General features: G+C 43.8%; 1 protein-coding gene across 3 annotated transcripts in view; it reads right to left on the reverse strand.

Annotated features, from left to right (window-relative positions):
• Window positions 1-8,836: 8,836 nt before the first annotated feature.
• INPP5D (inositol polyphosphate-5-phosphatase D) overlaps window positions 8,837-16,739 on the reverse strand; it is a 298,231-nt gene continuing 290,328 nt past the window's right edge. For all 3 annotated transcript variants that reach the window (XM_063915724.1, XM_063915723.1, XM_063915725.1), the window contains one exon: window positions 8,837-10,777. In XM_063915724.1, the coding sequence (XP_063771794.1) occupies window positions 10,447-10,777 (331 nt within the window). In that variant the 3' untranslated portion in view covers window positions 8,837-10,446. The remainder of the gene's footprint in view (window positions 10,778-16,739) is intronic.

Consider the following 16,739-nt stretch of genomic DNA (forward strand, 5'->3'; position numbering starts at 1 on the left):
CATTTAATATCTATACGGATCATAAAAACCTGCTCTACTTGAAGGCAGCTCAGTGCCTTAATCCTCGCCAGTCCCGATGGGCTATGTTCTTCTCCCGTTTTAATTTCAAGCTCCATTTCCGCCCAGGTTCTCAGAATACCAAAGCAGATGCCTTGTCTCGATCCATGGAATCTGAGGACGAGATATCCGATCCAGTACCACGCTCCATCCTGGATCCTGTTGCTTTTGCTTCTTCACAAGTTTCTCCAGCTCCGCCTCCTGGTAAGACTTTTGTTGCTCCTGAACTCCGTTCTAAGTTGTTGTCTTGGGCTCATCAGTCTAAATTTACTGGGCATCCTGGTGTCCTAAAGACTTTTAAATTTCTCTCTGAAACATACTGGTGGCCGAAGATGAAAGTCGACATCAAAGACTTTGTGGCGTCTTGCCCTAAATGTGTGCAGCACAAAACTCCTCGTCAGTCTCCAGCAGGTCAGTTACAGCCATTATCCATTCCCAGCCGTCCTTGGTCACATCTGTCTATGGATTTCATCTCTGACCTTCCCTCCTCCCAAGGATTCAATACCATCTGGGTAGTGGTCGACAGATTTACCAAAATGGCTCATTTTGTTCCACTCCAAGGACTTCCTTCCGCTCCAAAACTGGCTCAAATCTTCCTACGGGAGATTTTCCGTTTACATGGACTACCCACTGAAATAATATCTGACCGTGGAGTTCAGTTTGTGGCAAGGTTTTGGAGAGCTCTCTGTTCTGCCATGCAGGTCCATCTCAAGTTCTCGTCAGCGTATCATCCTCAGACGAATGGGCAGACAGAGAGGGTAAACCAGGAGTTGGAAACTTTCCTGAGACTGTACATATCATCTTCCCAAGATGACTGGGTAGATTTGCTCCCGTGGGCTGAATTCGCTCACAATTTCCGCTACCACACAGCTACTGAAACTACTCCGTTCTTCGCTGTTTATGGGCAGCATCCACGAGTTCCTGATTTTCAAGACCTTCCTAGCATCGATGTCCCTGCTGCCACTACTGTCCTCAGTCAGTTCTCAACAATCTGGAGGAAGATTCATACTTCACTCAAAAAGGCTTCTGCCCGGTACAAATTCTTTGCCGACCGCAAGAGACGTGCAGTTCCCAGCTTGAAACCTGGGGATAAAGTCTGGCTGTCAACCCGGAATCTTCGTCTTAAAGTGCCTTCGATGAAGTTTGCACCACGCTTCATTGGTCCTTTCTCCATCGAAAGAGTTCTAAATCCTGTGGCTTACAAGCTCAAGTTACCCTCTTCATTGCGTATTCCTAATGCTTTCCATGTCTCTCTCCTCAGACCATTAGTCCTAAATCGCTTCCAAAGAGCTCTTCCAGCTGGCCCCAGCATTCCAACTCAGCGGGGCATAGAGTTCGAGATAGAGAAGATCCTGGACTCCCGTCACCGGTATGGTCGTCTGCAATATCTCATCGACTGGGCCGGCTATGGTCCTGAGGAGAGGAGTTGGGTGAACTCTGCTGATGTCCACACTCCCAGGTTGGTCCGTGTTTTCCACAGGTCTCATCCTTCCAAGCCACGTGGGTGTTCGGTGCCCACCCATAAGGGAGGGGGTACTGTCAGGAATCGACTTACCGCTGTTGTGTCTGTCCGCCGGAGCGGACTCCGTCCGGGGTCACTGCGTGTTGCTGTCGCCTGTCGCCCTGCTCGTGGATGCCATCTCGGGCCTGGGAGCGCCCCTGGAGTCAACGGGCGTGTGGGCGCGCCGCGTCCCAGCCGGGCCGCGTCATGGGCGCCGCCATGACAGTTTTCCCCAGTGTAAGTGCGGTAGCCAATCCGGAGCTTGGCCGCACCTCCTCGTCTCACTCCAGCCAATACCTGCCGGTCAGGGGGTATATCAGGAGCTGCAGGGTGAGTCAGAGGTTGTCCTGAACTTTGTGTCACTCCTGCGACCCGTGTGTCTGGACCTGTTCTCCTGTTCCTCCGTGTTCCTGGATATTCTCCTGATCCTCCGTGTTCCTGGATATTCTTCTGTACCTGTTACTTCCGTGGAACTACAAGTACCAGCACCAGCAATACCTTTCTGGCTTCACACCTTCTACACCTGCAGTGTGCTCCAGCCTACAGCAGTAGAGACTCCCTCTCCAGGTGCATTCCGTCATCTCACCTGTGATTCAGCCTGCATGCTGATTGTGCACTTCCAACAGCACAGTGAACATTACCATCTAGTCTCCTGCATTGCTACCAGGTTTGCTACCATTATTCCACCTCTGCTGGCTCCACGTTTTAATTACTCTGGTTCCATTTCTGCATTACAAACTCTGCCATAGACTTTCAAGTTTCAAACCATATTATATCATTGCCATTACCATTGCCGTTACCATTATCATTTCCATTGCATTCGTTTGTTTTACTTTCTGCTGCATTATTATCTGGACTTTCTGTTAATAATAAATCTTCATTGTGCACATGCGCAGAAACCTAATACTGCCTCCTCATTTCATTCCACCTACCTCCACTGACCCACTAGCGCCCCCTCCGGGGACACAAACTAAACCGACTCTGACACCCATGATATAAAAGAAGAACTTTAACCAAGGCATTATGATATGGACTGGAAAAGATAAATGTTTAAATCCTAGTATTCAATTTTCAGGATTAGGAAAATGTTTTTTAAGTATATTGTATGTGATTGTATGTGATGATGTATTCTGTGATGAGGTTTATTCTTTGGCGACCCTGATGTGATTATAGACATTCATCTGATGTTCACCGCCTACAGGTGCGGCCTATGTTGTATTAATAAGGCTACTGTCAAACGCAGAATAGCAATACTACATGAAATGATTATTAGCGAACTATACGTTCCCAGAAATTCTCCTGAGATGACAGGGCACATGGATAATGTCCCTGATCAAAGGGTGGAGCTGTCGAATACTGGGACTGAGGCAACCTGCTGAAGGCCTAACAGTTATGTGTGTGCACTACGGGATAGTACATATATTATGTATACACCCAATAATCACAGTAGCAAAGGGTTCTCATATTCACTAGTAGAAGCATAAGAGAATCCATCTGTATTCTAGCTAGATGATATAGCAAATTCATCTTGAACTTTTTACACACTGAGAGACGAGAAAAACAACTTTGTTGGCTAAGTATTAATTCCACATACGCACTTTCTAAAAGCTCATAGAGACCAGATGTAATTCCTAATATGGACACAGTTGAAGTTCACGAGTATCTTTTAGTATTCTTGACAATTGTCCCAATATTGCCTAACACTGTATTCCTGAGGTATGAAATCATATGGGAGGGATATACGAAAGGGGCGTAACTGTGTATTATATAAAACTCATTGTTGATACGTGTATCTGGTTGTTAAAATGATTTGACACAGGACGAGAGGATGTCCCTCTCCCCTGTATACGGGCGTGGCCTTTTTAATAAATAATAATTGATATTTATAAATCCATTTTCAATTCATTAATTTTACCTAACAACCCAAACAGCAACAAGATGGTTAATTAAGTTAACCTCACAAAGAGAATTTAACACACCGCTGGATGGCGCCCCTACTCGACTGTCGCCCCTGGCGAGTGCCATCCTGGCCAATAGGAAGATACACCCCTGGGATAAACACAATGCTGATGCAAAAGCAACCAACCGGAGCATAAAAAAATACTTAAACCAGATCCATACCTAACAGCAACCTCAGATGTAGATGTATACAGCTGCATGCCTAAATCCCTCCTATGATTGATTTCACTCTCTAATTCACTCCTCACACACTCCTGTCAGTTCCATCTATAGGAACATCATCAGAATTCACTCCTTCTCTCTCAAGATGCTACCAAAAAACTTGTCCATTCCCTCATTAGCTCTCACCTTGACTACTGCAACCTTCTCGCTGGTCTTCCCCTCAGCTGCATCTCCCCTCCCCAATCTCTCCTTAGCACTGATCTTTCTATTACGCTGCTTTGCCTCCCCTCTCTGCCAGTCCCTTCACTGGCTCCCTATCCTCTATAGGGTTCAGTTTAAACTCCTCACCCACAATGATCTCTCACTGGCCTCTCCCTCCTACCTCTCCATTCGTATTTCCCTCCACACTCCCTCCACTTCTCTCCAGTCAGCCAGTGACTGTTGCCTTCTCTCCCCACTAATTACCGCCTGTCACTCTTACCATCAAGACCATGCCACCCCTACCTTTGTAATGCTCTTCCATGGTCCATTAAATTTTTCAAGTGCTCCCTCAAAAACTACCTATTCACCCTTATATATTGTATCTCTGCTTAATCTTGTCTTCTCTCCCACATCCATTACCCTTGTGTCCCAGTTCCCTCACTCCTTCCCTTTCTTTTAGAATGCTCTTGTGAGCAGGGACCCTGCTGCCAGTGTATGTATACATGACTGGCTGGGCCGCTGTATACGTTTCTCCTTTACTTATCCACCATCTACCCTTCTCATTTTACCCTCCAACTGTTCACCCCTTCTTCTTAGTATGTAAGCTGTCATGGGCAGGGCCCTCCTACCTCTTTTCATCCTTAGCACAGTGTATGTCACTAGTGCTCTGCTCTCATATATCTTTTGACTCTTTAACGACACAGACTCTGTTTAGTTGCTCATCCATACCATCGATACAGGATCAGTGAGTAGTGAATTCATTGTTACCTGAGACTCACTGTATGCTCCTCTTAGCTTCCTTGCCTGACCCATGCCTCTGTCATCTGTTCCACGCATACTTGCCTGCTCTACCAGTTTCTGTGGGAGACACCCAATTTGTCGGGTAGTCTCACACACCCCCGTTAAAGAGTGGGCACCCCTCCTGCATTCTGCCTACTTCATAGAGGAGTGGGCAGAATGTGGAGAATAATACGGTAATCTGAGAAGGGGCGGGCCTAATAAATCATTTCTATGACAATTGCGTTATTCAGTCACATCCCTTATGCAAATATGTGCAAATCGCTGCAATTTCCCAGTGATGGGGCGGGGTCCAATGAGGTGATTGACATAGCCCCACTTCCATCGCTGCCCACCTGCTTTTCCTCTCCAGGCATCTCGCGGAGAGGAGATTGTCAATGTAGGTAAGTATGATCCTAGCCAGTCCTTGGTGTTGTATTAATGTTTGGTAGCTATACTATGGTCTGCCGTGAATTGTACTTAGGCTCTGACACTCTGTTATTGTGAAATTTTCTATATTTGCCTGTACGGCGCTGCGTACACTTTGTGGCACCTTTGAAATAAAACTTAATAATAAATTGCAATAGACAATTGTATACTTACCATTACCAAGCCTATACATAAAAACACCATTTTATACAATATAAGTAATAAGGCATACAAACCATATATTGTTTCTAGTCATTTCAATAAAGTGACTTAATATCCCCCACCATTATCAATACGAAAATAAAGTGTAATTATTAATTATTTATTTCTATTAATAATTTTCACACTGCTCACATTTATATATTATATTCTTCCAGAGACATATACAAAAAGTAAAACCCTTCATATTTACAATAATGCTGAATAGTGCTCTCTTATACATATACTAATCAAAAAAAATATCTTTGCACAAGAAAAGGATTTGTACCTAAAAAAAAAAGTGTAATTCAAATTTATCCATAAAGATATTTTTCCCCAGTTCTATCTGGTGACTCTGATGCAGTTTACAGTATGTGTGATCAGCAGAGGCATAACAGAGGTATATAGATGGGTCACGTTCTCGCACTGCATGGGACCTTGCACACTATGGGCCTGAAACATGTTAGTAAGTAAAGCAAATAAGCAAGCAACTGGATAAAACCATGTTGCACTGCAGGTAGGGCAGATGTAACATGTGCAAGAGATTAGATTTTGGTGGGGGGGTGTTCAAACTGAAATCTAATTTGCAGAGTAAACATAAAGCTGTCTAACATGTGCTGTTACATGCAATAGCAGCCAGTATTTACCCTGCACAGAAAAAATCTAAATGTATTAGCTCCCCTTGCATGGCAACATGGTTTGTTCTAGACACAAATTTACTTGCTTTTTTTGCTTTACTTCCAAACATGAATCAGGCCCTGTGTACACCAACAATTACAGTGTTCAAATGATTTCTGACCAGAACATCCATATTTAAAGTGCACTCATGGGTGAAGGGTCTTGTAACTTATCACATGGCTTACACACAGGAATAGTGGGTTTCACATAGTAAAAAAACAAACAAAAAAAAACCTCACAACAGTGAACATCAAAGTTGCCAGTATTCCACACTCATAAATCCAGCTGTCATTTGTCATGAATGAAGGGGATGACGCAAATAAAATAAAATTGTTATGCATTAAGCGTTATCACATTCTAATGGAAAATGACATTTTTTCATATGCAGTTCTTTGATTCTGAGATGGATGCATTCGCGGTCGCCGCTGTATCTTTTGCCGCAGTAGCACCTGTGTCTTTATGCTAAGCCTAATACCGCTACAAAGTTCTTCCCTGGCAGAGATCCATGTGTCCCAATGTGCAAGGACTGAGTCGCCCCCTGTTAGCATCCGGAGATGCTGAAATACCGCTGATGCATCTTTAGATGTCACACCATTAAGACCTGCACAAGCCCTATGGCAGGTGTAGTTTCTCCTATGTGAGCAGTGCAGCATCTTTGTACAAACCTCTTTCCCTGACACACCTGCAACATGCCTCCGACACACCCATAAGACGCAATATCTCTGTGTGCTTTTTAACACCCCCCTTCCCCACACACACACACACACACACACACACACACACACACCGTTACTGGCTATTCACTGTCCAAGAACGCTCCTCACATTTCTACTACAGTGCATCCAAAAATCTGTACTGTGGCTCTATATGAACAAAATAGGAATGTATCCACACTGTGAATCGGACGCATGCACAGACAGAAAATATTGCTCCGCTGCTTCCGGCATCGCCACTGCATCCAACTCAGAATCAGTCCCACTGTGTCATATGACACAATGTAAATGAAAACGGTCATTTATAAACTGCAAAAAAGTACAAACCCACACTGATTATTTGTCTGTGCAACTGTCCACATGTCTGCCTGGTGCATGTGACAGTGAGCATCTACAACACGGGCCTTTGAACTACCCTCTGGAATCAATCTATTCCTAAATTTGTAGTTTTACAGCAAGTTTAGAAAATACAAACAGTGAAAATGGCACATTACACTCTCACCTACTTCCACTGTAGCAGCACTCCCTACTTTCATTTCAGTGCTTTACTTTCCTAAAATGCTGCTCCGTTCAACTTAATGTATGCCTATGGTAGCTACAGAGCTTGTGGAGCCTTATAAATACACTTTGATGATGATGATGATGATGATGATGACTTATGTCTTGCATTAATTCTGAGGGTGAAGAACAATTGGTGCTGTCTTTTTTTCAGTGTGATTTTTTTATGTTTTTAAAACATTTGGTTGGTTCACACAAATGTGTATAGATAGATTTTAAAACATCGCACTGTGTGTTACTAGTTTTTTTACTTTATTAAATATAAACTATGAAAAAAATTATATGTAAATATAAACTATAAAAAAGAGTGGCTCTGTATAAATCAGTGATGAGATCGGGAAACTTCCGCAAATATCACAAATATAACATTTATTACATACACATAAAAAAACTAAATATAAATAAAATCTAAAATCTGGTCACTTATACATGCATGCATATAGTATATAACTTGGATAATGGAATAATCCCTAATTCGCATAAAGTGCGTGTAGTTATTTAAATGGCTGCATTGGCAACACTTTATATAAATGAAATGCTGAAGTCCTTATTTGGCAGTGTGTAACACTGTAACAAACATTCTTTAATACTGGGTCCACACACGGAATTGTTACTTTGTATGCCGGCATCCCGGCTGCAATGTGAACAGTTCAATGAGAAACTGAAAGCAGTGTTTATAGTTACCACTGTTCTCCCTGCTAAACTGACGTATCCGTCCCTTTTTCACCCGGTGGTGAGGCCGTCACCGCCCCGTGTGATGTGCGCCGGGATGGAATATCCAGATGGGTGGAACTGCAACCTCTCAGCCAGAGTGCGCTCACTGCGGGCTCCAATATTTCTTTGGCATTGTGGGACGAAGCGCGTTGATATTGCACTCCTGAAAATCGCATACTGGTGTACCATCACGGGAAACTGAAAGCACAAATCACCGTCCACTATCCACCCTGCTGTTACATCTATCCGGGAGAGGTGGTGAGCTCCTGCAGCCACAGGCAATCCAGCATCGCAGCTATCTGGCCGATTAACAAAAAGAAATATCGGAGCCCGCAGTGAGCGCACTCTGGCTGAGAGGGTGCAGTTCCACCCATCTGGATATTCCATCCCGGCGCACATCACACGGGGCGGTGACGGCCTCACCACCGGGTGAAAAAGGGACGGATACGTCAGTTTAGCAGGGAGAATAGTGGTAACTATAAACACTGCTTTCAGTTTCTCATTGAACTGTTCACATTGCAGCCGGGACGCCGGCATACAAAGTAACAATTCCGTGTGTGGACCCAGTATTAAAGAATGTTTGTTACAATGTTACACACTGCCAAATAAGTACTTCAGCATTTCATTTATATAAAGTGTTGCCAACGCAGCCATTTAAATAACTACACGCACTTTATGCGAATTAGGGATTATTCCCTTATCCAAGTTATATACTATATGCATGCATGTATACGTGACCAGATTTTAGATTTTATTTATATTTAGTTTTTTATGTGTATGTAATAAATGTTATATTTGTGATATTTGCGGAAGTCTCCCGATCTCATCACTGATTTATACAGAGCCACTCTTTTTTATAGTTTATATTTACATATAATTTTTTTCATAGTTTATCACAGCGCGATGTTTTAAAATCTATCTATACACTTCTATGCTCAAGACTCTAACCAAGTCTTAAAAACATACGCTGCAGTGTTTTGAATTTTTCATTTTTTTTATATATACCTATATATTTGCGATATACATATTTTATTATTAGCACCAGGAGGGTGGAATTGGCATACCACCAAGAGACAAGTTCTCTTTATCTTTTCTGGTTCATACAAATGCTGCATTCTTAACCCTCAAATCTAGGCATCTAACCATAAAATAAGGCGTAAATGCGCAAAAGTTAGTGAGCGATGTCACAAAAAAAAGCATTTGTGCTGTTGGTTTGCAATATTGCAGTTCATAAAAGACCTTTAAAGTGTAACACCATAATTATTTCTCACACTGCATTACAGAATAATCAGAATAATATGCCCTAGACACTGGGGTCTACGTTCTAAGCCATGGAGAGAGATAAATACCAACCAAACAGCTCATAACTATCATTTTTCAAACACAGCCTGTGACATGGCAGCTAGGAGCTGATAGGGTGGTACTTTATGTCTCTCCAAGGCTTTGTGCATAGACCCCACTATCACAGTAGTGGACCAACACTGTCATGCCTACCATAAGCAGTACCACTATAAATTAAAAGTTAAGCATGATACATTACATTAGGTGATATATTGGACGATATATATATCATTCGCACACGGAACGGAACAATATATTCATCAAATAGTTCAGTGTATACCCGCAATGGCGCACTCCCAGCTGTTGTCAGTGGGGTCGTCCCTTCTGATGTGCAGCACATCAGATGGGCATACTCCGCTGACAACGGCATGCAGGTGAATGTGATGGGTAATGATATATTACACATTCATCGGTTTTCGTCGGTTGGGACACACACTGTACTGATGTGTGCCCAGACTTACAGTGCAAATTGTTCCAAATCTTGCTATCTAGTCTCAGTAATCAAAGCACAAACTAAGGTAATAGGCTTTTAAAACCACACTTCACAGATATGGTGCCTCTGCCTTCTGTGGCTAAGGTAAACATTTTGTTCCAACCATATGGAATCTACTCTTTATTATATAATATTGCCTTAGCAGGGTTAGCAATCTATGACCGTTAAGTAGACACTCTGCAGCATGATGTTCTTATGTACTAAATGAAAGTAATGCGTAAAATGCACCTTTCATTCCAAAACAGACTTGTCTACTCTCCCAGAATGGACTCCCCGCAGATTAGACTAGCCTCATGGAACCTGCCCACATTCCCAGTGAATAGGGAAGTCTGGGGGTTTGAATTTTCAGTCTTCTGTAAACCGCCTTACCATGGCCCTGCCCCATGCTATATATTAGCATTGCACAGAATGGGACATGGCACCACACCCACAACGCCTCCCACCAGGACCTTCCACCCTGGGATCTCCCAGAGGGCATCTATACAAAGTTGGCAAGTATGTTCCAGAATAATCCAAACTGATGTCACTGACGTAAGTGTTAATGGAAAAGCCAAAATGTTCAGGAAGAGATCTTGTTGTCTGCAGAATCATTCAGGAAGCAGATATAACTCGACAAAATACATGATCTGCAGGGTCCACTGTCTGTACTGCACAGATTCTTGGAACTAGGTGTGCTGAGGATCACGAGCAGCCTGGCTCTTGGCGGGCAGAGGTGGACGGGGCTTGGCAATAGATGGAGCAGGTTCAGGACGGTTGACATTATTATGTGATGCATTTGGTAGAATGTTCTTAGCTGCAGCTTTGTCAAGAGCAGCAGCTTTCTTTTCTGGAAAAGAATATGTCATAGAGCGCTGGCGAATGGCAGAAGAGGTGCGAATGGAAGGTTCGGGTTTGGGCAGACGGCACTGCGTTGGTGGAGGCTGGGAGCCACTATTCACTGGTCCGTATAGGGGATTGTCCACCATTTCTGGTGTCTCCGACTGAGTTGTTGTACGACTGTTGATAAATAAACAATGAGTGATGGGTTCAGTAGCAAATCAACAATCAGATTGTCCACATTCATTATCTAGACACAATAATGTCAACAGGGACAACATGTTGATAGACAAAATGTTGAAAATGTCACAAAATGTTGACACCCAATTTTAAACCTAACCCTGACGCTAACCCTAACCATAACATTTCTATTGTGACATTTAAACCATGTTGGTATTATGACATTCCACATTATCGTGTCAACCTGATGACTACAGACACTGTGATTGTCAACCTGCTGACTACATCCCTAACTAATAGGATATAAGTGACGAATAAATATGGAGTCCTTACTAAATCTTGCTGGGATGCCCACATACATTATATCTACACGTCTTGATTTGATAGTGACACCAATATCTCCATGAGTTTGTCAAACTCACACAGCCGCATAGTATGTGGTTCCAGCTTATCTCCACTTGCAAATACAAATTACTAATGGAGACCCCTTCCCAACATTACACTTATGTTAATCTGCTTTTCTTTTCTTTTTTTGAGAAATATTTTTTTATTGATTTTTAGCGTTTAACAATATGTTTGCAAAACAGAAGATACATACCTCAAATAATAGCACACATCGTGCTTAGTAACAGAGTAACAAAAACAGTGTATCTGCATAAAAATGGGAGAGATGATGAAACAGATCAACCAAGTAGGTATGCCTGAGCGTACAGAACCACAAGAAGGTGGCCATAAGCAAAAGAAAAGAACACCAGTTAAGGGCAAAGGAGTACCTCTCGTTGAAACAATACAAGATAGAGACGAAAGTTAAGTTAGCAGAGGGAGAGAGAGAGAAAGAAGAGGGGAAAGAAAGAGGGGGGGGGGGGGGGGGAATAGGGAAATAGCCGGACGGTCCCAAGAGCCGGAGCTATGCATCAGGGTAATACAAAATGGATATAAGCCTAGAGCATGGGAACCCTTAAGCATAAGCATAGGTCGAAGAACATTATATGGTAGCCAACGTAGGTTCAGCACCGAAATATGTCGTCCATGGAGACCACGTTGCAATAAAGTGAGCTGGGGTGTCATGAAGTACCGCAGTGATACGTTCTAGTCTATAGGTTTGCCATATAGCGTTTATGGTAGCAGGAACAGTAGGGGGTGATATAGATTTCCAGTTAGCTGCAATTTGGCATTTAGCCATATTCAGAATATGCTTAACTAATTTCTGTTGCTGGCGGGGAGTGTGAGGAACTGGACGAGAAAGCAGATTGTAGAAAGTTGACATCGGAATCGATAGGCCCAGAATGTTAAAAATTAGTTTATGGATTTTAGTCCAGTATCCCGTAATCCACGGGCAATTCCACCAAATGTGCAGCAGGGTTCCGCGTTGGCCACATAGTCGCCAACTTCTATCTGAGCAGGAGGGGTAGATTGTATGGAGTCGCGTAGGTACCAAGTACCAGCGATAGTATAATTTGTAAGAGTTTTCTTTAATTCGAACTGAGATGGAGCTCGGAGATTTCCTGTTTGACAACAGATCAATCCTCAGGCGTCAGAGTCTCACCCACCTCCCGTTCCCAAGCTATCTCATGTGGCTCCTTTTGGGGCAAATTATGGGCAAGCAAAATTTGGTATATAGCCGAAAGCAATCCCTTGGTTGATCGGCAAGTGCAGCACAAAGATTCAAAGCTCGATTTACCTCCCATGGAGGATGGTCTGGGGATAGAGGCAAAGAAGTGGCGTATCTGTAAGAATTGATAGAAGGCTGAGTGTGGGAGGGAGAAACGGGATTGTAGATCAGCAAATGTAGGGAACGAATGGAGGGGAGCAATGTTCAAAAGGAACAGCATGTTGTTATTGATCCACGAATCAAATGCTGAATGGTTCTCCCCCGGCGGGAAGCTAAGGTTATTCCACAGAGGGGTGAGAAGGGGATGGAAGGAACGTAGCTGGTAGAGCCGAGAACAAAGGTCCCAAATGGAAAGAGTAAATCGTACAGTGGGCAACAAAGAGGAAGCAGGAGGGCGATGTTTCGGCTGGCACCATAGAAAGCTATAAGGAGAGTACTTTTGAAGTGAGGCTGCCTCCAGATGTGTCCAGACTCTATGACCAAGATTAGCGTACCAAAGGACACACGCAGTTAAGTGAGCAGCTCTATAATATTTAAGGAGATCAGGAACTCCCAGACCTCCCTCCAGGTGGTGTTTCTGAAGAATTCGCATCTTCACCCTGGGTTTCCTCCCCGCCCAGATAAATCTAGTGAGATCAGCCTGAAGGTTTTTAAGAACTTTAGTAGGGACATGGATGAGGAGAGTTTGCCACAGGTACAGCAGATGGGGTAGTAAGGTCATCTTAACAGCCGTCATTCGCCCAAACCAGGACATGATATACCCATTCCAGTTGGTCATGTCATGTTTAAAAGAGGATAGTAACCTGGGAAAGTTGGCAGCATAGAGACCAGAATAGGATTTCGTTAAGTAGATACCCAGGTATTTGAGCTTATCAGCTTGCCAAGTACACGGGAAGGAAGCCTGGAGAAGTCGGAGGTCCGGGTCCACGACATGCAGGGCCAAGATTTCGGTTTTGTCCGAATTAATGTTATAATTCGAAAAACAGCTGTACGTAGATATCTCCTCCAGCAAGTGTGGAAGTGAGGCGTGAGGGTCCGTAAGGGTAAGAATAACGTTGTTGGCATATAGTGCGATTTTGTGATTCTGATTTCCAGACACGATACCAGATATATTACGATTCAGTCTAATTCTAGCCGCCAACGGCTCCATAATGAGGGCAAACAGCAGGGGGGAGAGGGGACAACCCTGTCGGGTGCCGTTTCGTATGGGAAGGGGGTCGGAGAATAAACCGTTAATTAAGATGGAGGCTGAGGGATTGTGATAAAGCGAAGTGACACCTTTATAAAAGGCCCCATGCAAGCCCATATTGAGAAGTGTCTGTTGTAAAAATGGCCAGGCCACCCTATCAAAGGCCTTCTCTGCATCAAGGGCCACCACCAGTGTTGAAAGAAACGTATTTTGTGCCAGGTGGATGAGGTCGATGAGGCGCCTGGTGTTATCTGCAGCTTGTCTACATGGGATAAAGCCGACCTGGTCGGGGTGGACGAGGGAGGGCAGAAATGGGGCAAGTCTGTTAGCCAGAATTTTAGCAAAGAGCTTCAGGTCGACATTTAGAAGTGAGATAGGTCGATAGTTCTTCATCTCTAAAGGATCCCTATCAGGCTTAGGAATGAGGATAAGGTTGGCCCTGGTGGTGGCCTCATCAAATGATCCCCCATCTAAGACTGAGTTAAATAGAGACTGAATCATGGGGAGCAACGGGGTTATAAATTTTTTATAGTACAGGGCGGTAAAGCCATCAGGGCCAGGGTTTGCAGAACGGCGTAGCTGTTTAATGGCTGCTGAGATTTCTTCTATAGAGATGGGGACGTTAAGCTTCAACAAGTCCGTTTCAGAAAGCTTAGGGAGATTACAAGAGGATAGGTAGTCTTGAAGTTCTATGACATGGTGGGAGTCAGAGTCCGTGGTGGGTGGAAGGTTGTACAAAGATGTGTAATAGTCCCGAAACTGAGAGGCCATATACGCGTTGGATCGAACGTGGTGGAACCGTCAGCACATCGTAGAGAGACAATGCGGTTTTGGGTGCGCTTCGCTCTGAGTTTCCGAGCTAGCAAGGTATCAGCCTTATCAGATTTCTCATAGAACCTCTGACGCGCCCACAAGAGTGCCTTGACTGCCTTTTTGGTCAGAATTTGAGACAATTGGCCCTTAACTGCTAGAAGTTTGGAATACGTTTTCTTTCTGGGGCGGCGTTGATGCAAAAGGGTCAGGGCAACAAGTTCCGATTCAAGTTCTCGGATACGTTGCGCCTCGGTTTTTCTTTGGGCAGCTGAGAGGCTTATAAGGTAGCCGCGAACGGTGGCCTTGTGTGCTTCCCATAGCAAGGAGGGAGTGATGTCTGGAGTCGCATTACATGCGTAGAAATTTGTCAGTGCAGTGGTAATATCAGCAACATTACATTTCTTGAGGAGAAGGGATTCATTTAAGCGGATAGGGGGGAGTGAAGAGGGAATCGAAATCTCAAACAAGACAGCTGAGTGGTCTGACCAGGAGATGGGGAGTGTCTGAGCACTGAGGAGCTGTTGGGTTGTGTCACGGTCTACAAACACATAGTCAATACGAGTATAGAGATCATGAGGTGGGGAGTAGTGAGTAAATCCCTTCGCTGAGGGATACAAAGTTCTCCAACCATCGTACAGATTATAAAGTGACAGATGTGATTGTAGACGTTTAGCTAGTTTGGTGGTAGAAACAGTAGTAGCACCGGGATGGGACCTGTCCAGAAGGGGATCCATAGTAACATTACAGTCTCCACCAATTATAGTCATGCCTGTTGGGAGCCGGGAGAGGCTGTCAAAAAAGTCCGTAAAAAGTGAACCCTGCTGCGCATTAGGAGCATATATGGAAGCCAGAACGAGAGGAACCTGGTTATAGGAACAGGAGAGGATAATGTAGCGGCCCTGGGGATCCGATATAGTATCATGAACAACTATGGGGAGGCCACGACGAATCATGATAGCAGTGCCTCTACGCTTGGCAGGCATGTTAGAGTAGTAGACGTGTGGAAATTGTTTACAGGACATAGAGGGATGAGGGGATTTAAAATGAGTCTCCTGGATCAAAACAATATCGGATTTCCATCTATTAAATAGTTGGATGGCCATGGCTCGCTTAGTGGGAGAATTAAGGCCGTTAGCATTAACCGATAAAATGTTCAAAGTCATGGTGGGAAAGGGTGCGGGTGATGCAGAGTGGAAGGCAGGGAGGGACTGGTCCGTTAATCTGCTTTTCTTGTCTCTGCCTTCATTTTAAAATAAGGCATGCTTTTTACACCCTAATAGTGTTTATCCCGAACAGATAATTTTACACCAAATCCCTCTAATACTCCTCCACCCCTACCCCCCCCCCCCCCCTCCAAACACACACACACTTCCCATAGCTATCAGGTTACGCCTAGTAGAACCCTTTCTTGTTCTTAGTGGTCTTTTAATTCCCACCACAACGGACCCTTGCCCAAGTTATGTAGACCCCAAACCGTATTCTGTCCTTGCCTGATTCTCAATTAAACTGCTTAATTATTCCTTGACACCAAGTCACTGGGAAACTCTTCATGCTCTCTCCCCCAAATATTCACTCCATAAACAGTTATTTTCTAGATAGTTTATAAATTCATGTTGTATCTTCTTTGCTGTTTGTTTTTCCATACCCTCTATTTTCTCTCTTCTCCCATTGAATAGTGTCCACTGCCTCAAATGTCAGCTACAGGTAACCGTTTCTTCTCTTCTACCTGGCAAGTCCATTAAACTAATCTCTCGAACCACTTAGTGGAAATTCAATTGCCTGCAACGGCGGGCTAATTATTCCCTGAAGGCATCCCAAAAACAGGTAATTTTTCAGGCAGTAAAAACCTGCTCTTGCTGGTTTGCCCCCATAAAAAATGTGGTAAAGTCCCAAAATATTACAGCGGGGAAAATTCCCCCTTAACTGGCTAATATTTTTTCCAAAAAATGCTCAGAAATTGTCTGGGGTTTTTTTTAATGATTGAATTAGGTTAAGAACATCTATTTAAATCATATCCAAAATGATTTTTTATTTTATTTTATTTTTTTTATAATTTTTTTCTAAACACTGGTGACCAATTTATAGGAACATCGATGAAAGGCGCATCACTACGTTGCAGCTTTGTATTTCTGCAGAGGCTACTCCTCTATGCTTCTAGTAGCTATTTCATTTTCATTTCATCAGTGATTGGCTGCACAGCAGCCACTGTGAAGGGAACAAGGATGCAGAGGGGTCAGGAAGTCCCTCTGAGATTGACAGCTGCTACAAGATTATCTTTAGGCAGCCTCCCACTTGGCGTTTCTGACTGGTCACATCAGATGCCACCATGTCAGGGAAAGCCTTGCCTG

Source organism: Pseudophryne corroboree, chromosome 4 (assembly GCF_028390025.1).
Source record: "Pseudophryne corroboree isolate aPseCor3 chromosome 4, aPseCor3.hap2, whole genome shotgun sequence".
Lineage (NCBI taxonomy): Eukaryota > Metazoa > Chordata > Amphibia > Anura > Myobatrachidae > Pseudophryne > Pseudophryne corroboree.